This window comes from Hemibagrus wyckioides, linkage group LG10 (genome assembly GCF_019097595.1).
Source record: "Hemibagrus wyckioides isolate EC202008001 linkage group LG10, SWU_Hwy_1.0, whole genome shotgun sequence".
NCBI classification, from domain to species: domain Eukaryota; kingdom Metazoa; phylum Chordata; class Actinopteri; order Siluriformes; family Bagridae; genus Hemibagrus; species Hemibagrus wyckioides.
The window spans coordinates 4,215,620-4,241,573 of NC_080719.1; the positions used below are offsets into that span (position 1 = coordinate 4,215,620).

A 25,954-nucleotide genomic window follows, 5' to 3' on the forward strand; every position below is an offset into this window, starting at 1 on the left:
ACCCACACAGGAATAGGGAGAACATGCAAACTCCACACAGAAAGACCCCTACCTGTTCGAACCCAGGACATTCTTGCTGTGAGGCAGCAGTGCTAACCACTAAGCCACTGTGCCACCCTATTATTATTATTATTATTATTATTATTATTATTATTATTATTATTATTATTATTATTTTGTTGTTGTTGTATAAATAGCCAATTCTGCCACTAAGCAAATAATTGGCTAATCATAACAGGTTCGGGTTTTTTTTTTGTTTTTTTTTTACATGTTTTTTGTTTAACCTTGATTTGCATTTTTTTGTTTGTTTGTTTGTTTGTTTTGTTTGTTATTTTTGGCACTCAACCAGACTCTTATATTGAAATGTACACATGCAGGCCGCCATTTTTAAATCAACTCGCCTGCACTTGCTTCACATAGACGCATATATTAAGCCTCCGCGCGCCGGTGTGTATTTATATTCCCAGCGCGTCCTTTGTGTGCTCGCGCTCCTGTCCGTCTCTTTTAATTAACAGAAAAAAGAAAAAACCGGAGCACGGATCTCTTTTCTTTTTCTCCTTCTTCCGTGATTATTATTATTATTATTATTATTATTATTATTATTTGAGAGGATCATTCGAACACAAAGCTGAACCGCAGATGTGCGCGAGCGCGGTGCGGGTTTGCTCGGTGCGGGGATGGTGAGAGGGGCTCGAGACCTGCTTATCTTCTTCATCTTCCTCCTCGCCGCCGCCGCCGCTGCTGCTGTGGATTTGCCAGGGATTTATCTCACCCGGGACGCAGGGACAGGAGCAAAGCTATAAGCCTGAGGTGCGAAGGAGAAGGAGAGGTGGAAAAAAACAATTGACAGGTACGATTTTGTGTGCGTGTGTGTGTGTGTTTGTGTGTGCGTGTGTGTGTTTGTGTGTGCGCGCGCGCGTTTGTGTGCGTGTGCGTTTTTCTAAAATATGCAAATTTCCCTTGCGGAATGTGCGGGGATCTGAATATTTGTGTCCTATTGTGTGTGTGTGTGAGAGAGAGAGAGGGGCCTCTTAACGCCTAGACACTTATTTCGTCTACAGTATTTAGCTTTTTTTTTATTCTAATAACCTTGTACGCATTTTGCTTTTTTTTAAAAATAATATTCATAAAATAAATCCTTCCACCTGAGAGAACGCGCCTGAATCATTATCAGATGGGTTTGTGTTGAATTTTCGGGACCTTGAGCGCATTATATTCCTAGATTTTTCCCAAATGATCCATCCATCGGAGATGTAAAGGATTCCCAGGAAAAATAAAATCGTCCTTTTTACGCACAAAAGCGCTGAAGCGCAACATGGAGCTCATCCATTTAAAGGTGTATAAAATGTGCTGTACTACATAATGTGGCACAATAATACGCTATTGTAATAGTGTGTGTGTGTGTGTGTGTGTGTGTGTGTTTTGCTGGTCACATTGCTGTACACAGTGCCAAATTGCACTGTGAATGGAAAACGCGGACTTCATTACCCTGGCGCGTGCGGGGGGAGATTTCATGACACACTGGCAGGCAGAACAGAGACAAGATCCTAAAAAACAAAACACTTCAGCTTATTTGATCCCACCCCCCCCACTCCCCCGCGCGCCCAAAATCATGCTTTTCTTTCATTGTAGAATTTGATTAGAAATATAATGTAACAGTGCTTGTACCTGTGTAACACGTCAAATATCCCTATCTGTATTGGGATTTATCCCCAAAGTGGGCGTGGCCTAGCTTGTCCCTCTGCCTCCACAACTCCTGGGAAACCCTCGCAGAGATGCTGCTTCAGAGGCACAGCTACAGCATGTCATCACCAGAGGGGAAAAACACCTATAACACCGCCTCAACTTAAGGTCACCCATTTCTGCTCTCATTTTAAAGGAGTTTAAAGCAGTGTTGGCTTTATACAGACACACAACTTGCCGAAATCTGTAGGTACACATACTTATACATACACCAGTAGTGTAGTGATTTATTGCATCATGATATAATGGATATATAACAAATTACAGAGAGGCATAAAAAAATGTATACACACTTCTTTTTATTACTAAATCAAAGCTCAAACATGGGGATGGTGCTAGCTCAAGTTAAGGCTCTGGGTTATTGACCGTAAGATCAGTGTTCAAGCCCAGGCACCACCAAGCTGCCACTGTTGGGCCCCAGAGCAAGGCCCTTAAGCCCACCTGCTCCAGGGACGCTGTATCATGGCTAACCCTGCGCTCTGACCCCAACCCCCAAGGATGGGATATGTGAAGAAAGAATTTCACTGTGCTGTAAAGTATATGTGACAAATAAAGACAACTTAAAGCCGTAGCTCTAAGTCATATTTGAATTATGCAATCACATTAGGTACTCAAAGTGGTCACCATTAGCCACTTGGTATAACACATCCTTTAGTGTTGATAGAAATCGAGGGGTGTTAAGTCCAGGGAACGTGAAGGGAAACACGACCACAGTTTACTGTACCATTCAGTTTCTACGCTTCATCAGACCACACCACTTTTTTTATACAATCTCCTCATCCTCATGTAGCATGTGTTAAAACCACATACAGACATCTTTAGAGGAAACATAATACTATACTTTTCTGCCATAATTCAGAGTTTGAAAAAAAAGGGCATAGATAAAAAGGCCATTTTGTGTTGAATAAAGTTTAGCTTCACACTTCGTGAACAGAAGTCCATGTCCAGAGAAGCTTCCTAAATCACATTGTTTTACGCCCTTTTGTGGTATGAATAGTGTGAGTAGATTAAATTGCTGTGAATAGGAAGTGCACAAGAACCTAAATTACACCCTTATTCTAATGAAAAGGGGGGAAAAAGAAAACAAGTGTGGAATGTTGGACACTTCACACACACACAACGATTGCAGTTTTGTTTATTTATTATTATTTGTGTATTTATTTAAACCTTGTGTAAATCAAGTTTCGGTGGTGTTTCAGTCTAAGAGCTGACCTGATATGATCAATTGGTTTTTGTTTTTCTATTTTGTTTGTAATTTCCTAATTAAAAAAAAAAATTAAAATTGTTCTAAATTTGAGATTTATTGCATTTAAAATGAAAGTATTCTAATGCACTGCGTTTATTTATTTATTTTCTTCTTTCTTTCTTTATTTTGGTCTGGGAATAACGTCATACTCAAATTCCCCAGAAATACCTGCCTGGAGTTTCTGATTCATCACAAGAACAGAAATCAGGACCCAGTTCTGCTCTGGCACCTCATCTACACCGCTTTCTTTTCCTCTTAACTAATGAAGATTTAGTTTTTTCTCCGTCTTCCCTTTCCACATAGATTGTACTAGACATCCAACCTGTGAGAACAAATACTACCAATAAGCTCAGAGTATTAAAAATACACGAATAAACCGTGTCTATAAACTCCAGGAGCAGGAATTAATCGAAGCTCATGCATATTTTATACTCGGACCGTATAGATCGGCCCGTGTGCGCATTTCATGTACACGTTAAAGTTTACTCTGCTTTTATTTCTATCAGGCGTCAAGGAGTCTAAAGCTCAAAGATCCCCTGATGCTTGTTTAGGCCTTGAGCTTGATGTGTATTGATGGTATTGTGGCTTTCAGACCACAAGAATCGGGTTAGACTCGGTTTGTTTTATTTATTTCTATTCCTGTATTAATAACCAGTATAGTAACTATGCCGGTTAGTGTGAATGTGGTTCTCTAAGGTGTGTGTGGGAGATTAGAATTGTCCCATAATAACATCTTTTGAGACGTTTTCTGATTCGATTCACTCTTGGATTTCTTTAGCATTGGTACTTAGACTTGTCTTGGGAATTAGTCTTGATCTTGAGTGTGTAAAAATAATCTTATACATGGAGAAGAATTCCGACTTTAGTCATTGGTTGAAGGCTTAGCTTCGGAAAAGATTTGACGTTTTTTAGTCCTTGTCCTCCTTAAGACTCTTGACTAGATCTAGACTAGTCCTGAGCTGTGTCCCAAATAACGTACCACATGCTGTGTTTACACTATGTACTCTAGTGTAGAAATTTTAGAATAATTGTTTTTTTACTGACCGGAAGTATAAACCGTTTCCCAGTCGAATGATGAATGACCTCTCACATGCATAACGCGACGTCGCTACTGTAGCTTTAGCATAATATTTTGAAATTTTAATAAATAAAACTCGCACAATGTGGGCTGCAAAGTCAAGACATTTGTAAGATGGCCTGTTCACATGTGGCGTCAGCCATATAGAAAATGTTTTAGCACCTGGAAGCTCCGCCCATCTTCTGCTCCGTAAGCAAAGCTGCAAGAATCTAACGTTCCTCACATTGGTTTATCTTTTATTTGTTTATTTATTTTTAATAGTTGAATAAGTGCATCATCCAGGCGCTTATGCGATTTTAGGACGCTTCTCTGGACCTTTGCTCATGATATGAGGTTAAACTTAATCAATGAATTGTTTAGATTTTATCGCTGCATTGTAGCATGAGACAATAAATCCCTGGCTCTGTTGTTATTTTGTGTAATTCATTTAGATTTGATTATATGTACTTGCTATATATTTGTTTAATTTCCCCTTAGAAGGAATAACTAGGGTAAATAATCCACGTCTCTGAATCAGAAATTGTAATCCGTGCCAAATTACCAAGGTATCATGGCAAAAATCAAACTCTTCAGGTCATGCTTTTGTTAGAAAATGTTTAACTTTGAACAGAAACACACCACACCAATGTGGATCGTTTTCCTAGAACTGCATGCCTCCAGATCTTTTATACTCTATTAATTGTAATTTTATTTGCTAGTAGTAATCTATATATACTATAAATACACAAATAAATTAATTGATTAATGTTGTGCCATATAAAAAATGTGTGTGTGTGTGTAATATATATATATATATATATATATATATATATATATATATATATATATATATATATATATATATATATATATATATATATATTACACACACACAATTTATTTATTTCGTACAGGTATCTCCATCTCTATTTTTACTGTAACTATATTTATTCTATTTTATTTCTTTATTTTTATTATGCAGACAGTCAGAAATGTTTTTGTTGTCCTCTCTGTTTCTCTGTGTCTGTCTGGCTCTGTCTTTCACATTTTGTTTTTTACATTCTTTCCTTCATGATAAGTCTTTATCTTGCTTGCTTTTTTCCTTTCTTTCTCTTTCATTTTCTTCTCTCTAAGCCTTTCTGTCTGTCTGTTTTTTCCTCTTGCTTTCCTTTGTGCGTCTTTCTGTCTGTCTGTGTTTGTCTGTGTCTAAGGTTGTATGTGGAGCTAATGTCCCACTCATTCAAGGGACACCATGTTTGTTTTTAAATAGCTATTATAATTATCATAGAAGATTTAAGAGTTAAGACTAAGGGGGCTAATACTTTTGAGTAATATCTCATAACAGCCGTTAAAACATGTAAAGGTCTGCAGTATTGATCTGGTGTGGCTTCGTCTTCATGGCTTGTTGCTGCACGGCTGCTGGAGTGAGAGAACTGATCCAGGAAAAGCTCCACTCTCAGACTGATCCCAGGTCAGCGGCTCCAGAATAAAATGCTTTGTACACCTAAACTGCTTGACTGAAAACTGATCTCAGATCAGTAAGAAATGTCAGTTCTTTGAAATGATCAGAGTTTCTTCTGTTTGTCTTTCTATTTTTTCTTTTTTCCTGAAGCTCCTATTTTTTAAGGTTTTATTTTTTATTCTGTCCTTCATGATTCTCCTCGTTTTACTCTTTCTTTCTTTCTTTCTTTCTTTCTTTCTTTCTTTCTTTCTTTCTTTCTTTCTTTCTTTCTTTCTTTCTTTCTTTCTCCTTCATGACACTTCTCTTCCTTGCTTTTTTTCCCCCTTTCTTTCTTTCTTTCTTTCTTTCTTTCTTTTTCTTTCTTTCTTTCTTTCTTTCTTTCTCCTTCATGACACTTCTCTTCCTTGCTTTTTTTCCCCTCTTTCTTTCTTTCTTTCTTTCTTTCTTTCTTTCTTTCTTTCTTTCTTTCTTTCTTTCTTTCTTTCTTTCTTTCTTTCTCCTTCATGACACTTCTCTTCCTTGCTTTTTTTCCCCCTTTCTTTCTTTCTTTCTTTCTTTCTTTCTTTCTTTCTCCTTCATGACACTTCTCTTCCTTGCTTTTTCTTTCTTTCTTTCTTTCTTTCTTTCTCCTTCATGACACTTCTCTTCCTTGCTCTTTCTTTCTTTCTTTCTTTCTTTCTTTCTTTCTTTCTCCTTCATGACACTTCTCTTCCTTGCTTTTTTTCCCCCCTTTCTTTTTCTTTCTCCTTCATGACACTTCTCTTTCTTTCTTTCTTCCTTTCTTTCTTTCTTTCTTTCTTTCTTTCTTTCTTTCTTTCTTTCTTTCTTTCTTTCTTTCTTTCTTTCTTTCTTTACTTACTACTTTTCTTTCCTTCCTGTCATTTTATTTTATTAAATGATCTTTTACATTTGCTATTATTTTGTCCTTCATAACCTTTCCTTTTTTTTCCACCCCCCCCTTCTTTCATATTTCTAACTCGTTGCTCTTTCCTCTTTTCTTTTTCTTTTATTCTTTTTCCACATCCTTAAATCCTTCCTAAAATTAGTTTTTCCATTTTTTATTCATTTTCCCTTTTTTTTTTGTTCTCCATGCTTTTATCCCTTCCTTTCGTTCTATCGCTATTTGTTTTTCTTTTGCTTATTTGTTAATTTCTGCATCTATCACTATTCTCTCCATCATTCTCTTTATCTATATTTTTATTTGCTTGCTGTCTTACTTTTTCTTGTCGTCTTTTTCTCTCTCTTTTTTTTTTTCCCATTATTGCACGTCCATCATTCTTTCTCTTGATATTTTTCCCCTCTTTTGCTCAGTTGTTTATGTCTCTGCCTATTTTCAGTGTGTCCTTGATTGACCTTTCCCTCTCTTTTTCCTCTGCATGTTTTTGAAGCACAGAGTCTTTAACAGGAGCGTAATGATCTGAAGTGCTCAGTGATATTTATGGCTATTTATGGGTGTCAGGGTTCTGTGCTTGCTGTGCGAGTGTATGATGGTGTCAGGGTTCTGTGCTTGCTGTGCGAGTGTATGATAGTGTCAGGGTTCTGTGCTTGCCGTGCGAGTGTACGATGGTGTCGGGGTTCTGTGCTTGCCGTGCGAGTGTACCATGGTGTCGGGGTTCTGTGCTTGCCGTGCGAGTGTACGATGGTGTCGGGGTTCTGTGCTTGCCGTGCGAGTGTACGATGGTGTCGGGGTTCTGTGCTTGCTCTGCGAGTGTACGATGCTGTCGGGGTTCCTTGCATAACGTGTGAGTGTGTGATGGTGGTCATGTGCAAGTGTGTGATAGTGGTCGTGTGAGTGATGTCTGTGGTTTCTCGCTCGGGGTGAGAGTGTTTGATGGTGTCTGGGTATCCTCGCACATGGCCACCATCTCACACTGGCACCCTGAGCGAGTGTATGATGGTGTCTTGCTTCTTCACTTGGTGTGCGAATGTGTGAGAGTGGTCATGTGTGAGTGTGATGATGCCTGGGGTTTCTTGCTCAGGGTGCGAGTGTGTGATGGTGGTCATGTGCGAGTGTATGAAGGTGTATGATGATCCTCACACAGAGCAGTAATATGACATGTGTCTGCACGGCACCACACTGATGGATGTCCTCACACATCAACAAAACCTCTCAATGTTTGAAGTAATCACAGGGAAAACCCCCGAGCGCTTCTGCCAGAATTTTCCGGAACATTCTGCTCCAGCTGATATTAACCATAATGTTGTGGAGATGAAGTGAGTGAGTGGTGCACTTTTCAGTGCGGATCGATTAGAGTTGAAATCATTTGATGGCATGGAAATTTTTCACATGCTAGGTTAGCTTTTAGCTGCGAAGCTTTCAGTCACTAGGTAATTCTTTGTTTGCTATCTTCACTTTCACTCGCTAGATTAGCTCTTATGCATCATGGTACTGGAGCTTTGCTGTACTTGCTACGTTTGCTTTCACTAATTTTTTGTTAGCTTGCTAGGTTGGATAATCTTTCTTGCTTGCTAGGTTTGTTTCAATCACTTGATTAGCTCTCATGCACAATGTTAGCTTCCACTCATTAGTTAGCCTTCATTTGCTAGGATAGATTTCACTCCACAGATTACTCTTCACTTGCTAGGTTAGTTTTCACTCATTAGTTAGCTTTCGCTTGCTACGTTAGATTTCATTCTGCTGACTAGATTCATTTCACAGTGCTTTCACTGACCCGATAAATCTTTTTGCTAGCTTTGCTTTCAGGCACTAGATGACCCGCATGACTAGATGCTTGCTATATAGCTGTGCTCACTGTATTAACTTTAATTATTAGTTAGTTTTGCTAGCTTGCTCAGGTTGGATGTCGGTGGCCAATTATTTTTTTCCCAGCTACGTTCATTATATTAGCTCCCATATGCTAGGTTATCTATGTTTTATTCCCCAGATTAGTCTTTACTTGCTAGGTTAGTTTTAGCTCATTGGATTAGTTTCTGCTCAATAGTTTTGTTTTGCTGTGGATCATTTAAAAGTTTTAGTTTTAAGAAATAGCAATAATTTGCTTGCTAGGTCAGCTTTTGCTCACTAGGTTGGTCATCACTTGCTAGGTTAGAGTGTTTTTTTTAAGGTTAGGTTAGCATTTTCTTGTTAGTTATCTTTTGCTAGGTACATCTGTTTGTTTTTACTCACAAGATCAGCTCTCATGTGCTAGGTCAGCTTTGACTCATTAGTTGGCCTTCATCTGCTAGGTTAGTTTTCATTTCCCAGATTAGCCTTCTCATTAGGTTAGTTTTGCTGATTTAGTTTTGTTTCACAGTGGAACAATTCAAGGTTTTGTTAAAAAAAATAAAAATAAGACAAAACATTTGAGGGGATGAAAAACCTTTGCTCAGCTTTCAGTTACTTGGTTATTTCTCACTTTCTTGGGTAGATTTTACTGATTAGTTTTGGCTCGTTTGGTTAAGTTTTGCTCGCTTTGTTGGTCTTTTCTCAGTAGGTGAGCTTTCACTCAGTTTTTGCTGACTGGTTTGCTTTACTTGGTGAACGTAATATTAGCGAATACAGTAGATGAGATTTCATGCACTAGGCTACTTGCTTTGCTTTCTGACTTTAACTCATTAGTTTTAAGTGTTTGTTTTGTTTGTTTTTTGCTTACTAGGGAGATCTTTATTGCTTAGCTTTAGATTAGCTCGTGTGTGTTGGGTTTGACAAACTTTCACAAATGAGTTAGTTTTAGTGCTCAAGGTTAGCTTTCATTCCGTAGATTAGCGATTGCTTACTAGGCTACATTTTGCTCACTAGCTCATTAGTTTTTTTTTGTGTGTTTGTTTATGTTGGCTTCACTTTAAAGGTTGTGATGAAAATGGGAGAGAGGGAAGGGGAGAGGGAGAGATGGAGAGACACAGAGACTGAGAGAGACACACACACACAGACTCGGAGTGAGAGAGACCGAGAGAGACCGACAGAGGCAGACAGAGAGAGACGGACGGAGACAGACAGACAGACGGAGGGAGGGAGACAGAGAAAGAGAGAGATGCGCACACACACACAGACTCGGAGTGAGAGAGACCGAGAGAGACCGACAGAGGCAGACAGAGAGAGACGGACGGAGACAGACAGACAGACGGAGGGAGGGAGACAGAGAAAGAGAGAGATGCGCACACACACACAGAGAAAGAGAGTGAGACAGAGCATGAGCAGGATAGAAATCTCAAAACTGTTTTCTCAAATAAATCTATGCCTCAAGCTCTATTCTGACTGGATTAGTTTTAGAGTTCTGGTTATGTAGTTATTCCGGGAGTGTCTCTGGAATTTTAGTCATGTCTGAATCGCCCGTGTCTGTGTATATTACAACCTGAGCATTCCTGTTTCTGGAAATATCACAACTGTTAGTGATAGAAATGACTCCATGTGATAAACATCCTGTAATTGATTTGACAAATTAGGAAAATAATCTGGTGTGTCCTGTGTGAAGAGTTCCTGTTGTCTCTCACAGCAAAACAAATGAAGTGGATGGAGGTTAAAAATGCAAACCCATAAATTCTAGGCAGCGTTTTAAAAAAGACTTGGTGGCAGTATAATGTAATAATCTGCCTGACTCTCTGCATTACCCAGTTCACTACCTCGCTTTCATATCCTGCAGGAAAATGCCAAGCGATCACGCGTGCAACATGCAGACAAACAAGAGTGCATGTAAATACTAGATGCAAATACAAAGCCAACAGCTGATTATTTGTTATCCAGATGTTGACATCCAGAAGATTTTCATATTAATGCTAGGCATGAATTAGGTATGGAAATGATCTCCAGAGCGTCAAGAGCTGTTCTAAACCATTTAATTCCACTTAACAAGCACAAGTCTGTGTAATGAGCTGAAATTGACTGAATCGTCCGTGGACTGAAATGACAAGTTTTCATTTTATCAAGCAACCGATCCATTAATCAGGCTGCTTTGCCAATTCTGTGATTAATATATTATTATAAATGCAACTATTCTTTAAACTAATTATAGTTATGATTAATTTATTCCTACTACAGCTTCTTTACTAAATAAATCGTGGGCTTCTCTTCACCAAAATGTCCTCAGTCTCTCATCCTTGTCTTTTCCTTCCATTAGAATAGTGGTCTCTTCAGTGAGTCGAATCATTCGATTCGTGAGTCGACCCTTTTTAGTCCCAAATGACTCCTTTCGTTTTGGACACATTTTTGCGACATGTCTTAGTTTTAACTCTGAAATTATGTTAATTGTGAAGTTAATGTAATCTTAATTTACATTATAGTGAACAAAATGGCATTTATTTTTGGATTGAATTCCACAAAATGTTTAGAACAGAGCTGGGAGTCAAATGTGCATATTGTGATCATGCTAACAAATGAATCAGACGTTGAAAAGCATTTTGATTCAGATTCGATTCAGTTGTATGTGGTGAAGTGGCATCATGATGATGATGATGATGATGATGATGATGATGATGATGATGATCATCAACACTTACAGCTTTGTTAATAACTTTGTGATATTGGCTTAACGAGTACAACCATCGCAACAACCCACCAATCAGGATTGAAGTCTGACTGGACAGGACTCTCCTGAACCTCATTGGCTAAACTGAACCATATAATTAAAACGTCAACATTACATATTATACTTTATTGTAAAGTTCGCTTGAATGGAAAATAATTAAAATATCATGTTTATAGTCAAAAATAAAAACCCGCCAGTCGCATCAAAAATCAACCAAATTTTAGCAACCCGGCCAATGCATTTTTTCCCAGTTAGACATGACCAAAAGGAGCCTGATTGGGTGGGAATCTGGCAACACTGTTTGGCGAGTATGCTGTTCCCTACTAGCTAAACACTAGTATGCCGTTCCTACTATCTAAACACTAGCTAAAATAAACAGATTTGTCTGCAATGCCGTTCCTACTATCTAAACACTAGCTAAAATAAACAGATTTGTCTGCAGCCTTTTGGAATAATTAGAAAAAATACATTACTTTATATATAAGAAATAAATGACTGAGTGTGTGTGAGACAGTGAGAGAGAGAGAGAGGGAGAGAGAACACACAGCAGGACAACCAGTAATCAGATTTAGCCTCATAAGACGAACCATTTCTATCATGTGAGTTATGCTGCTGCTCAGTTATCTCCTGTTAGCCGTAATCTCACAACGGTAATAGCTCCAGGTTAAACGAGGTGACGAAGCTCAATCGATTCCAATCCATTACTTATCCTCACTTTCTTCCGACTAAACTGGTTTTGTCCAAGGCTTGATTATTTATTTTTATTTTTTTCCCTCGCAGTGTAACCCTGTCTATAATAATTCAGTGGAGCTTGTAAGTTATTGAGCGGTGACGTGATTTGTGTTGGTTTTGGCTGCGTGCCGCAGCAGTTTGAGATGACTGAACATGAAAAAAGAAAGAACGCTTCTTCAGTTATGTTTGTTTATTTCTCTGAGGTTCATTCAGTCGCCCTGAGAATTTAACCTCAAGTGAAAGCTGATCGTTTGTCTTTTACTGACCAGGTCACCTTTTTACTTCGCCAATGTGCTGTGGTGCAGAACCAAAGAAACCTGCACTGTAGCACTGTCCAGTGATATCACACACACATTTCACCAAGCTTACTATTTGTATAATCGGTTAATTAGCAGTTTTATTGATTTTTTTATTTTTATTGATTTTATCAAATAAACGTACAGACGAATTCAAATAAGCAATCTTGGATAGATAGATAGATAGATAGATAGATAGATAGATAGATAGATAGATGCTCTATCAAAAGAGATGCTCTAATGTAATTTGTTTATTTATTTATTCACTTATTTGAATTTTTTTTCTGTGGGGGAGGAATAACGTGTTGTGTAATGATAGGAATTTGGCTTCTAGTCATGGAATCATTTCACATGATTCAGCTCACCAGAAAGAGTCGACTCTTTCGAATCTTTCAGCTCGTTGTAGATGATTACCATGTTTTGAGCAGTGGTTGTTTCTCTTCCAGCTACGCGTGAAGTTTTTTTTCATGTAATTAAAGTTGCATAAGTATTTTTCTTTTTCAAGAAGAAGGGGAACAAATGCAGAGAATAAACACATGACTCACTATGTGAGTCATTTCAAAAATCACCTAAAAGAGCTGACTCACTGAGTCGAATCGGAGCAGAATCGTTTATGTATAGCGTGTCACTTCTTAGAAAGAAAAAAGTAGCTGCTCGGTGACGAGATAACCGTAAAGCTTGGCGTTTAACACCGGGACGATGTCCGTGACGGTCGATTAGAGACGAAACCGCCGTTGTGAGCTTACAATACAGTGTTCTATTGTACGCCGATGCTGCTTATGTCTCTGGGACGTTTTCTCAACAGTTTCCATGACGACAGGATGAAACTTGCACCACAATTTCTTCATGCTGTGGTTTTGAGCTAGCTAGTTAGTTGTTTGTCGTTCACTCAGACTTCTAAGATTGGTTCAATCACTGGCTCAGTTTTCAACTGGAGAACCACTCAGTGTCATTTCTTTTCCAGTCCTTTCCAGTTTTCCTGCTGCTTTTTTTTATTTCCTCAGCCAGTCTGGTACGATTTTGAGTCTTCATTAGCCAGAAATCATTATACTTATCAGTAATGATGAATTCATAAATGATATAAAGCAGGATGTGAATCACAGAGACTCAGAAATATTCACTTTGATGGATGTCAGATTATTAGCTCATTTTTGGTGTGGATTGTTGCTATAATTTCCTTCTAAGGCTTAGAGTTGATTTCATACTCTGTTTTAACATGAATCTATTTTTCCTCTCAAAATAAATGAATACGCACATCTCATACATTTTTCTTATTATTAGTCCTCTTCTTTATACCTTCCGCTTAATATATTTTCTCAATTTCCTTTTTTTCCCCCTGTTTCTCTGCTGCTTTTTCTTTTCTCTCTCTCTTCTTTCTCCTTTTCCTCCATTTCCAATCCATTCTCTTTCTCTCTCTCTCTCTCTCTTGCTATATTTTCTTTTCTTCATTTTCCCCTCTCTTCAGTCTCTCCCTTTTTGACATGCAGTTCCACCAGGATAAAAACGGCTCATCGTTTTAAGTAAAACTGGGGCAGTGGGGTGTCGGAGCAGTAGAGGTTGGAAAAATCCCATCCTGCCCCTGTGGGAATGGCATGTAGCGGTTTGTTAGCTCGCCTTGATCATCGCCTAAATTAAGAGGTCTATAGCTCTCTTAGAAAATCCTGACATGGGGGATTTGCCACCTAGTCACCTCGCTGGTGTGTAGATCGATGCAGTGGAATGTTCATGAACCTGATGATTCATAATTCCTAAGAAATATCATGTCTGATATAGAAACTGGAATTTAGTGATTTGTGTAGTAGTGTTTATGTTCATGGCTAGCCTCTCACTAAGACCAGGATTTTTAGCAGTTGTGTTTTGTTCTTGTCCTGCGTTTTCAGATTAGTTAATGCTTGCTGAAAATGTCATCATTTAGTTATTAAGAAGGTGTGGTCATCAGAGATTTGGTGTATGGGGACAGTGGTCATTGGGGATTAGTCTTTGGGAACATTCATCTTCAAGGATTGGCCATGGAGCGATGGTCCTCAGTGATTGATCTTTAAAACCAATACTACTCAGTGTTTATTCTTTAGGACCTATGGTCGTCAGCGATTGGTCTTTAGGACCTATGGTCGTCAGCGATTGGGTTTTTGAGGCCAGTGGTCTTCGGTGCTTGTTCAGAAGACCAATGCTGATTAGCATTTGTTTGTTGGGAAGAGTGGTGGACAGTGATTGGTCTATGAGAGCAATGGTCATGAGTGATTGGTCTTTAGGACCTAGAGTAGTCAATGATTTATCTTTAGGTACAATAGTAGTCAGTGATTGGTGTTTAGGAACAATGGTCATCACAGTTTTGTCTTTTAGAAACAGTGGTTATCACTGATTGGTTATTGAGGACAGTGGACATTAGGGATTAGTCTTTGGGAACAGCCATGTTCAGGGATTGGCTTTGAAACAGTGGTCCTCAGTGATTGGTCTTTAAGACCAATACTACTCAGTGTTTATTCTTTAGGACCTATGGTAGTCAGTGATTGGTCTTAAGGACCTATGGTAGTCAGTAATGGTCTTAAGGAACAGTGGTCATCAGAGTTTTGTTTTTTAGAAACAGTGGTTGTCAGTGATTTGGGTTTTTGAGGACAGTAGTCATCAGAGACTGTTCTCAAGACAAATGGTGATTAGTATTTGTTTGTTGGGATCAGTGGTGATAAGTGATTGGTCTTTGAGAGCAATGGTCCTGAGTGATTGGTATCTTTACGAAAAATGGTGTCAGTGATTGGACGTTTGGGAAAAGTGGTTCTCAGAGATTGGGCTTTTGGGGAAGTGGTAGGTGTTGGTTAAGGTGTTGGACTACTGATCAGAAGGTTGTTAGTTTGAATCCCAGGTTCACCAAGCTGCCACTGATGGGCCCCTGAGCACAGCCCTTAACCTTAATTGCTTAGTTGTATAAATGAGATGTAGGTCGGTCTGGATAAGGGTGTCTGACCATTGATCATAAAACATTTCATTTCTGGCATTTGGCAGTGATTGGTTTTTGAAGACAATGGTCATCAGTGATTAGTTTATGGGAACACTGGTCATAAGTGATTGTTCTTGGGTCATGTGCCTCACATTCGTTTGCTTTTCTTCTGCTTGTTTGAGTTCAAGCTTCACAGCAAACTGTGTCATGGTCTAACCAGCTTCTCATGATCTTCATCATGGTAACAAAGGTGTGGTGGCACACTGAGAAAGAGGTGCGTCACCTTGGCAAGAGATAAAAAACTCGAAATCCCGTGACACCTGAACGCCCGAGGCTACGAATGCCAAGGAAGTATACACTGTTTCTTAGTTACGAGCAAAATGAAAAGTGATTCTGAGCATTGTTCTGCAGAATATTGGAGGAGATTTATTATTATTTTCAGTTTAGGGAGTTACTGGAGGCTGTTGCTACTGGATCTGTAGTTTACTTTTAAACAAGCATAATGTGTTTGCCCAGTGCAGATCTAAAACGCACAAATCTAGCCTGTAGAGACAATTAAACCATGCATAGCAGTGTAATTAATTATGTTTGTTTTAATCAGAGTGCTAAAAGTCAGAAGACGATACCATTTGCGACTCTCGTAACTCTGCCATCGTTCATCTTTTGATTTGGAGAACAGGTTTTCCCCTGCAAACATGAAGAAGCCAGACAGTCGAGTCCTCCGAGTCATTTATAAATATGATTCATTGCTCCAGAGAGTGATTCAGCTGCATCTTTCTCTTCCTGTCACCCTGGTAACAGCACCCCCACCCTCGCCCACCCTCGTATACACCCCCCACCCGCCCCCAGTCCCGCATCCTCGTCATGAGATTTCGCCAAGGCAAGACGAGCGCCAAGCACCGAATCAGTCCCCGGATCTCTGTCGTGTCTTGGTGGGATTATTTTGGGGATCAGCTGTTGCGTTGTTGGTGCTCTGAGCCTATCGGAGGGAGGAGGGAATGGAAACAGAGGCTGGCTGCGTTGTCATTGGGACTGTGGGAGTGTGGAGGCTGGTCTAGCAGAGCCATCTGCTGCAGTGCTACTGCAGCCAACCCTCCTCCACCTCTCTCTCTCTCCATCTTTTTTTCTCTCTCTCTCTCTCTCTCTCTTTTGACTCTGTCTCTTTCTTTGTCCTTCTCAGCCTTTTCTGCAGTCTGAGTAATCATTATTTTACATCTGCCATCGTGTCTGGCATTTTTTTTTTCTTCTACTTTATCATGAATTCCCCTTTTCATCGTCCTATTCCTTTAAGACTTGCCTTTTCTGTTTCCTTAAGCGCTTTTGAGATGGTGTATGAGTTCATGATCTCCAAAAGCCAATCACAGGAAATACAGTTACAATTTCCTATATGTTCATTAGAGTCTTTTAACACATGGCATTAATCTGTATCTGTATTTTAGATTGTTACCAGAAGGAAGTTTAAACCTGAGATACAAACCATTTAGTAGCCTAAACCTTTACGTTCCTGACCAGGCAGGTCCTGAGGATGCTCTTAACGTGTCATGTGTCCATGTTGAACACTGGTTTATCTCTGAGCTTCGTATCTGAGTGGAAAGTAAAAACCCACTTGCATAACACAGATGCAGTGTGTAGCTTTCTGGCAAGCTTTCTTGGGTGGGGGGGAGGCTTTATTTGTATTTTGGAATGAATCAGTCTTCACTGTATATGCAGATGCAGATAATGTTGTCCTTTTCAGTTCAGTCTTGTGCAATGTGTAACAGTTAAATGAGCTGTAACAGTCAATATAGTAACAGTTTGAGGATATGCAACTGTCCTAATTTAACAGTTCATGTTTAACTGTTTGAGGATTTGTAGTGGTCCTAGTGTAAAAATTGAGGATATGTAACAGTCCCTGTGTAACAGTTTGAGGATATGTAACAGTCCTAGCGTAACAGTTTGGATTTGTAACGGTCTGTGTAACGGTGTGTATTTGTAACGGGTTGGGGATTTGTAACTGTCCATGTAACAGTTTGAGGATTTGTAACTGTCCATGTAACACTTTGAGGATATGTAACAGTCTTAGCATAACAGTTTGAGGATATGTAACAGTCTTAGCATAACAGTTTGAGGATACGTAACAGCCCTAATGTAACAGGATAAGGATATGTAACAGTTTGGATTTGTATCAGTCGGTGTAACAGTGAGTATTTGTAACGGGTTGAGGATATGTAACTGTCCATGTAACAGTTTGAGGATATGTAACAGCCCTAATGTAACAGGTTAAGGATATGTACTGTAACAGTTTGAGGATATGTAACAGTGGGGATTTGTAACCGGTTAAGGATATGTAACAGTCCTAGTGTAACTGTTAAAGGATATCTAACAGTCCATGTGAAAGTTTGAGAATGTGTAACAGTCCATGCATAACAGTTGAGGTTTTGTAACAGTGAGGAGCTGTAACGGTCCATGTGTAACAGGTTAAGGATATGAAACAGTCCAATGGTAAGAATCTGTATAACAGTTTGAGGATATGTAACAGTTGGAAGATTTATAACAGTCCATGTGTAGCAGGCTGAAGATATGTAACGGTCATAGCATAACAGAGGGTGTGTACCAGTCCTCGTGTAACAGCTTGAGGAAGGTTTAAATTTCCTCTAAGCGTTCTCTATATAGGGAAAGGGACAGAGCCACCAGAAGTTGCAGAAAATCTATCCATATGGAGCAGCAACTAGAAGTTTTGAGTATTTAATTTGCTATTTTTGGGTTTGTGGATTTCGGCTCGTCCTCATTCAATGGGGTGAAATGTTCATGTTCACAATTTGAACAACGTATTATGTAATCAAGGGTGGAGCTAGAAATGGAGCAGAGCTTTGATTGGTCAAACGCATTTGACACAGAATCGTCATGATTTATGTCTGACGTAGCACAGAAGCTCTGGAAGGACTGATTTCATAAACAGCACCGAAGAATGATGAATTCTGAAGGTGTTTTCACACAAACCTAGCTTTCTTATCGCTACACTTAAAGTATTGGTACCCTTGGTCCCAAATGCATCGCATAGCATTATTACCACAAGTCAACATTCAGGCTTAAAATGTGTACAGTCTTCATCACAGGGGAAAACTAGAAACAGAAAAATAGCAATATGGCTTGGAAGTGTCTTGGAAAATTCCGCCTCCTACTTTCTCAAGTAGTGTTATGTGATTGGTTGAGTGACCATGTATGTTTCCAAAATATAGGTCAAGGATTTCTTTTTTTCTTTTTCTTTTTTAGATCAAACACTGTCCAGGAAAAGTGCAATTGCAATAAAAGCCCATAGTTTTTGAGTGAGTTTTTCAGGTACGTTGAGCTCATCAGTCTCTACAGGGCCACGTTGTTCCATTGCGTCAGAATGTCATCCTCAGATAATTGCTCCTTCAGGGACATGTTTGCCAGTGTGATTTTTATTTATTTATTTATTGTTTTTCATCATCACTAATTGGTGTGTGATGACTGAAGTGACAGAATTAGGATGTGTGTACAGATTTTAAAAAATAACACTGAGGTGATTTGATGAAGCTCTGAACTTGAAATCAACCTTCACGCGACAGCTCTGGAACATCAGAAACATACCCTCACTAAACCCAAAGCAGGGATTCATTGCTTTTAATGACTTCTTTTCTTCCAGCCAGGTTAAGTTCATGATGTTCTCTAATAATTCTGACTCCTTGTTGAAACCCACTTGTGTTTTTCCATCTGTCTGTAGCTTCTGCTCCAGAATGAGGCAGTGATCCCCTCGTCTGCTCGTGATGGTGAGGATATTTGGTGGCCCGGCCTGTGAGGGCCAGACCAACTGCTACAACAACTCCTCCAAAGATTACTGCTACTCGGCCCGGATCCGTAGCACCGTGCTCCAGGGCCTGCCCTTCGGAGGAGTTCCCACCGTACTCGCTCTTGACTTCATGTGCTTCCTGGTGAGATTATTGATTATTTTTCTTACAAAAGTGAGCAACCATAACAGCACGGTCCTGACTATTCAAAAGGTTTATAGAGCCACGTATCAGCAGGAGGGCAGGGCAGTTAGGTTTGGGGGGGGGTTGTTATTGGGGGATGGGAAACAAGCTGTTTAAGGAAAATGGCCAGTGCTTCATGTCTGGCCACTGAGCCACCCATCAGAGTTACTGTTTAATTTTATGCTCAATTATTTTTTTTAAGAGCAATTATTTCATTTATTTATTTTAAATCCATTTATTATGAATGAGTACATGTATAATGAAGCGTTGTTTATTATTTTTTTATTAATTATTAGGGTTTTTTTTAAATTAATAAATAAGGGGAAAATATTTATTTGTTTATTTATTTGTTTTGTTGGTTTGTTTTTGCAAGGGATTTTTTTTCCCCGTCAGTACTGAGATTTTTTTTCCAGTTTCATTCAGATTTTATTTTTTTTTTTTATAAATACTAAATGGTTCTTGACTAGATGGACACGTTCTTTTTCTGCTCTCCACCCTAGTAGTTTTTGGTCCTCAAAGGAGAACCAGATCTTGACCAGAAACTTCTGGAAGCTTCCTGGAAATACAGAAACACTTTTTTAGAAAATGGTGAAAATTTCTTAGAAAATTATGGCTTCTTTCTGTTCCTGAGAGACCTGCAAGTCTTTCTAATAACGTAAAACTTCTGTAGGATTCAAACAGAATGTTGTAAAGGTTCCCAGAGAATGATGAGTGAAAATACCTCAAACACCCTGATTCCATTGGTGGAGATCAAATCTTGGGGTTTCATGAGCAGGTATTTTAGCTGGCTGTAAGATCATGAACTCTTGCCCCTGTAGCAGAAGCCCAGCTTCTCAGATACTCATCTAGCCAGCATTATTTACGAGCGTCTATTGGAAACAAAGCCTCGGGAGCAATGCATTAACCCACATGTGGCCTTGCTAACCCAATATTTAGCCTTTAAAGAGGGCAGAAAGGTTGTTGGATGTTTCACACTCTAATGAAAGGAGAGCACTGTAACCTAATAATGTTCTCAGCTGCGAGCTGCTCCGTAACGTTGACCCATATTCCTGCTGACGAGCGCGGCTTGGACCTGGACCTGGTGTCGGTGTAAATTTTCAGCCAAGGACTGAATGTAACTTAGTCAGCATTGTTACATTGTGTGTGAGAGTGAGAGAGACACAATACTACAGCACCATGTGGCTTGTGATGAAAAGCCAATGTTTATCATTATCTCTGATTTTCTTGTTTGATCTTCATCATCATCATCAGCAGCAGCAGCAGCAGCAAGGCCCTGACTTTCATTTTCTCTCTCCTCCTGTCTCAGGTACTCCTCTTCGTCTTCTCTATCTTGCGGAAGCTGGCGTGGGATTATGGCAGACTGGCTCTGGTGACCGACGCTGACAGGTACGGGTGTACATGTGTCACGTTTTTTTCCCTTCCAGGAAAAAAGGAAGCTGATGTTTGGGATACCAACTAAATCTTGCTCCTTGTTTCTTCCTTGTAAGGGTTTTCACCGCTTCATGTAATCACATCGTGCCTTATTTCTTCCCTCCCTGTGGTCCAGCAGCAGGATCCCATGCTCTCCTTGCCATTGATAATCCCAGATACAGACTAATCCTTATCATTATCACCAAAGTTTTATTTCTATTGAGTTATTTATACCACAGTGCTGTTGAATTCTCCATTCTGATTGGTTCCCTGAGTTGTTATTGATCTTTAATTTTCATTAAAGACAACTAGTTATGGCTGCCAGTTAGAGGTTTGTGTTAAGTTTTCTGTAGACACATTTATCGAAGATTTCCCTAAAAGAGTCTCTGGTGTCAGAAGAGGTAAAGCTGTTTTAATTTAGGTGATAGCTTGTTTTAGGAACGTTCCCGAAGCATTAAATGTCGTTCTTTACAGCATGTTGTTGCAGCCAACCGTATCTGTAGCGCTGACACTCTGGAGACCAGTAAAACAGGGTGTGTGTTTTTGTGTGTGCGCGTGTGTGTGTTATAATGACACATTGACACACACAAACACGGTCTCGTGACGACGAAGACGCATGCGTGGAATGAGGATGTCGAGAGTACTTTAATCAATCGTTAAACTCGTTTGTAAGGCACCAGACTGTTGCTATAGTAACCATTCGAGTCCACGCATGTCTTGGCCGAGCTGAACCCAGTGACCTGAACGTTATTGGTAACTTATACGTGTAGTATTCATTCGTATTTAATACTTTGCGTGAATGCAGTGGATCCAGGGTGGATCCCGGGAATACACCCTGTATGATGGAGCCAATAGTGTTCTCACACACACACTTATTCATAGCTGCCGCATGAGTCGTCAGTTCAAGTTATCTATCTAGCAGCATGTTTTTGGAAGGTGCCAGGAAGCCCGTGTGTAGAACGGAGAAAATTCCGTACAGACAGTAATCCGAGCTCTAGATCCAAGAGCCGAGAACCCTGGAGCTACAAGACTGCTACTTCCACCATCTTGCCCATTTTCTAGAAATGTCAAGCGTTGTCTCAACCGTTTAGTGCGTCTACAGTTGCTAAGCTTTTTCTACTAAAGAAAAACTAATCCTAAGTGACGGAAAACTTCGTCACGCTGTGAATCACAATAGAAATCGTTGTTGTTGTTGGTCTTCTCCTACGTGGGTTTAAGCTTTTGTTTAAAAAAAAAACTACAAGTATGAACCTATTCACCGCTGTCTCTCTTTCATGTCTGCAACAAAGGAGAGGATCGCTCTCCTCGCCTTGAAACTTAACACTCCAGCCTCAAGCTTGAATATGGAAGCGCTCCTCACCGGGGCCTTGTAAAGCAGAGGAATAAAACTGTTCCACATACCCACAGGAACACAGTCATTGATGGGGAAACCAGTCAAGTGATTCAAGGCTGTAGCCGTACTGTGTATCTTCTGAATGAAGGATGTTGGATAGAAATGACGCGCTGGCTGTTCGGCAAATTTTTGGAGTGGATGTTGTCTTTTAGGTCTTCAGTTGGGATGGAGGGGTTGGGAAGATGTGTACCAGAATGTTCTATCAAATGCTTATAATCAATATTTATGATGATTATTTATCTATAATCATTTTTTTTCTTAGCTGGAAAGGTTAAGCTGGTTGAGAATAGTGTGCTTCAGGAGTGGAATACTGTAGAAATGTAACAAAGACACCAGTGTGCAGATCTGCACCCTACAGTGTTGACCTCGCTGTTAGACTCGTTGTTTAAGTCGCTGGTTAACCTGCTAGTTGATTCACTGGTTGATTTGTTATTTGACTCACCATTTGATTCGCTGGTTAACCTGCTGGTTGACTCACTGGTTGATTTGCTGGTTAACTCGCTGGTTGATATTTACTGGTTGATTTACTGTTTGATTTGCTGGTTGACTCGCCGGTTGATTTGCTGGTTGACTCGCTGGTTGATTCGCTGGTTGACTCACCATTTGATTCGCTGGTTGATTCGTTGCGATTCTTTCATTGATTCATTATAACTTCCCTTTTTTAAAAAATTATTTATTTATTTAGGAAACAGAAGCAATTTAGTTAGTTTAGAAAATATCAGGGCAGTAAAAAACAACAAAAAAAAAACAATACCTGCCCAAATTCACGTTTTAAAAACAATTCAGTCATTCATTGACCTATATTTTAACTTCCTCTCATCTGAGGTTGTTGTTGTTGTTGTTGTTGTTGTTGTTAGCTTGGTTTAAATTCAGATATTAGTCTTTCTATATATATTTTTGTAAAATATCACAGGTTTGTTCAAACAAAAAATAACACCATATTTGACGTTCTTAGTCTGTTTACAATTGCTGTTTACAGTATAGGATCAAAAGTATATGGACACCCGTCCATCACGGCAATATGCAGCTTTTCCACAAACTGTTGGCACAAAGAAGTTTCTAGAACATCATCAAAGCTAACACAACACGCTAAATCTCTAATGGACGTGCAGCAAGCACGTTAGTGTGGGTGTGACGGTCAGGTGTCCGCATACTTTTGGCCGTATAGTGGACGAACTGCCGCACTTTTGTTCTGGTTTCAATCTGAATACAAGTGCCTGAGAATCTAGAGAGCATTTCATCTAATAAGGCTGGAAGGAGGGCTAGAAAGAAATCAGCCCCAGCCTTCCTTCCTTCTCGCTTCTTCATTCCATTCTGTTTAATTCTTCCTACCAGCATTACAAAAAAAATTTTCTATGTTTATATTTTTCTTGATCAGTATGGATGGCTGAGCCCCGCTGACACATTTTCTTCATGAGTCTCCGTGCAAACTTGTCTCAGCGGCAGAAATAACCTCAGACATGTTGTGCCTCCTGACTCATTTCTTTGTGCCTTTCACCGCCTGGCCTTGAGGTTTCACTTTCCTTCCCCTTTCCACTGCCATCCTGCTCCTCTGGGCAGAGAGAAAGGAGCTGCAGAAGCTCCAGCCGCACGCTTTCCTGACACGGCTTTGGCAGGAGGAGGGAAGTGAATTAAGCCGCCGTTATAAATGCCATCTGTTCTATGAAGCAATCTGCTCCAGTGAGTGGCGCATATTTTCAGCACTCCCAGGATTTCTGTTGTTACTGTGCAGGGTGACTGATTCGAGAACCCACGCTCTCTCTCTCTGTGTGTCTCTCTCTCTCTCTCTCTGTCTGTCTGTATCTGTATCTTGCTCTGTATCTATCTCTCTCCTTTTCCTTTCCCTCTCTCGTTTTTTTCTCTCTATTTCATGCTATCACTCTTTTTCTCCATTTTATGCTTTCTTTTTTCATGCTCTCTCTCCTTTACCTTTCGCTCTCATTTTTTTTCTCTATTTCATGCTCTCTCTTTTTTTCTCACTCTTTTACTTTGTCTCCATTTTGTGTGCACTGTTTCTTTTATTTTTCTCTCACTCTTTTTCCATTTGCTCTCTCTATTTTGTTGTGCATTCTCTTTCTTTTTGTGTATTTCATGTCTCTTTCTCTTTCTCACTATTTCATGCTCGCGCTCTCTCTCTCTCTCTCTCTCTCTCTCGTGTGTGTGTGTGTGTGTGTGTGTGTGTAGCCCTGCTCTCAGCAGATCGTTTCACTCTGTGGTAAATGTTCTGCTCTTATTGCTTATCGATACTCCTAAAAATAATCTGAACTAAAGATATACACAGTTACATAACTTTGCACATACCTTGTAATCAGATCCCTCTCTCTCTCTTTTGTATATATTTTTTAAGCTGCTGTTTAGTGGCCTGAAAGGCTTGACCTTGTTCAACCTGGAATGTTTATTGATTTATTTTTATTTTTATTTCCGTGTGTAAAAGCAGCAGTGTGTTCCCTGTGGGATTCATTAGTCTATTATTGGCTTTATCATAAAGCTATACTCGTAAGGTGAAGAAGAAACATCGAAGATGTCGAAGGAGAGATTTATATTATTCAATCCATCAATTAATCAATCAGATGATCTGAGACACTAATAACAGTAAGAGTAAGAGTACTCGATGCAGGCTGCAAAGTAGTGCATCGTTTTTTTTCTGTCTGTCTTTTTTTTCTATCTTTCTTTGTCTTTCTTTTATCTTTCGTTCTTCTGTTCTATCTTTCACCGTTCTACCTTTTTTTTTTTTTTTTTTTTTCCTCCCATAACCTGGCTCTGAGGTTGTACAAATTTCTGCACATTTATGTTCTTTCACTGATATAAACTCTGCTATCTAGCTAACTAAAGTTCAGCAACTGTTGCATCTAAAATATTTTGGCAGCAAAGTCCCTGATTTTTGCCCCACCAACTGTCCCCAGTATATCTGACCCCTGTGATGTCCTGTTGATATGAATGAATTATTCTGTAGCTTTACCTCAGACTTCTGTGATCTGGGCCGTGGTTAAGGCTCTTGGTCTGGGTCCAAGCTGCCACTGTTTGGCCCGTGAGTAAGGCCCTTAACTCTGTCTGCTCCGGGGCAGTGCATCATGGCTGACCCTACACTTTGACCCCAGCTTCCAAAGCTGGTGGAAAAGTAATGCTGTACTGTGACAAAAATAAAGGCTTCTCCTCCTCCATATCTTCCAGTAAAGGAAGTTTTTGTGCTGTTTTTTTATTCACTCTGCGCATTTCCTTTTTTATACCCTTTAGTAAAACCCCCCCTGCTTCCTGGTGTGTGCAGCAGAGGACCTTGAATGCCCCAAACTGGCCATTTGGATATTGACTATCTGTGCTGTTGAGTGATGCTGCTGGAAATGAGTTTGTCCTGAACCGCAGGGCTTCGGACTTTGGCTGTTTTAACTGGCCGGCAGGAACATTCTGTTTCCTTATAGCAGGACTACAGTTTGGCCCGTAGCCTGCGGTTTTATATTGCGTTGTGATTGATGTACATATCAAAACAACCTCAGCTTGCTAGTTTTAACTCGCCTGTGTGAAAGCACACACTGATTTAAAGATTCATTTCTTCTGGTAACTGATGAAGTTCTGGATCAATTATTCTGACATGAGATGCCTTGCATGCAGACATGGCAATCCAGTGAGGTTGATATCTGTTCGGGGTTTCATGAGTCATTTAATAAGAATTCTGAGTCCGAGCCGCTAGTCATAAGCGTTAGTCAGAGTCACCAGTGATCAGGTTTGCAAACCGAAGCTCTGGAGGGAGAGGTGAGTCACAAATCACAAGCCTTGCAGCAGGAGTCAAGTCACAAGTCTGATTCTTTGCAATTAGAATTGATTCATAAACTTCGTAGCTAAGCTGAATCATAATCTGTGCAGTGTCTCAAATCTGAAGCTAATTGCATTTAGAATTGAGTCACAGTTCCTTAACTTTGTAGCCTGAGCAGAATTGATTTGGGAGTCTTATGAGATGATTGGTGAATCGTCTCAGATTCAGAGCCGCGACTCTTTGCAGGTGGAGTCGATTCCTAACCTTCTGCAGTCTAAATGGCTGTAAAGTCTGAAGCTTTGTAATTGGAGGCAGGCTGCTATTCATGACTATTGAGCCTCAATTGATTTGGGAGTCATTTACTTTGGTAGTGAGAGTTGAATCACAAATTGCAAAAGTCAGAGTCTGAATTGAATCGCAGATCTAGTTAGAGTCGATTCTTGAACTTTGGAGCTCAGGTTGAGTCGTATGCTTTGAGGTCCAAGTTGGAGTCTCGAGG

At 39.7% G+C, this 25,954-nt stretch overlaps 1 protein-coding gene across 3 annotated transcripts in view; it reads left to right on the top strand.

Moving 5' to 3' along the window:
• The first annotated feature begins 446 nt into the window (after positions 1 to 446).
• Positions 447 to 25,954, top strand: part of LOC131360289 (CSC1-like protein 2) — a 64,423-nt gene continuing 38,915 nt past the window's right edge. For 2 of the 3 annotated variants that reach the window (XM_058400552.1, XM_058400550.1), the window contains exons 1-3: positions 448 to 850; positions 18,658 to 18,865; positions 20,211 to 20,290. In XM_058400552.1, coding sequence (XP_058256535.1) covers positions 18,701 to 18,865; positions 20,211 to 20,290 — 245 coding nt within the window. In that variant the 5' untranslated portion in view covers positions 448 to 850; positions 18,658 to 18,700. Of the gene's footprint in view, positions 851 to 18,657; positions 18,866 to 20,210; positions 20,291 to 25,954 lie in introns of all 3 variants that reach the window. The other variant, XM_058400551.1, reaches the window with a different exon arrangement.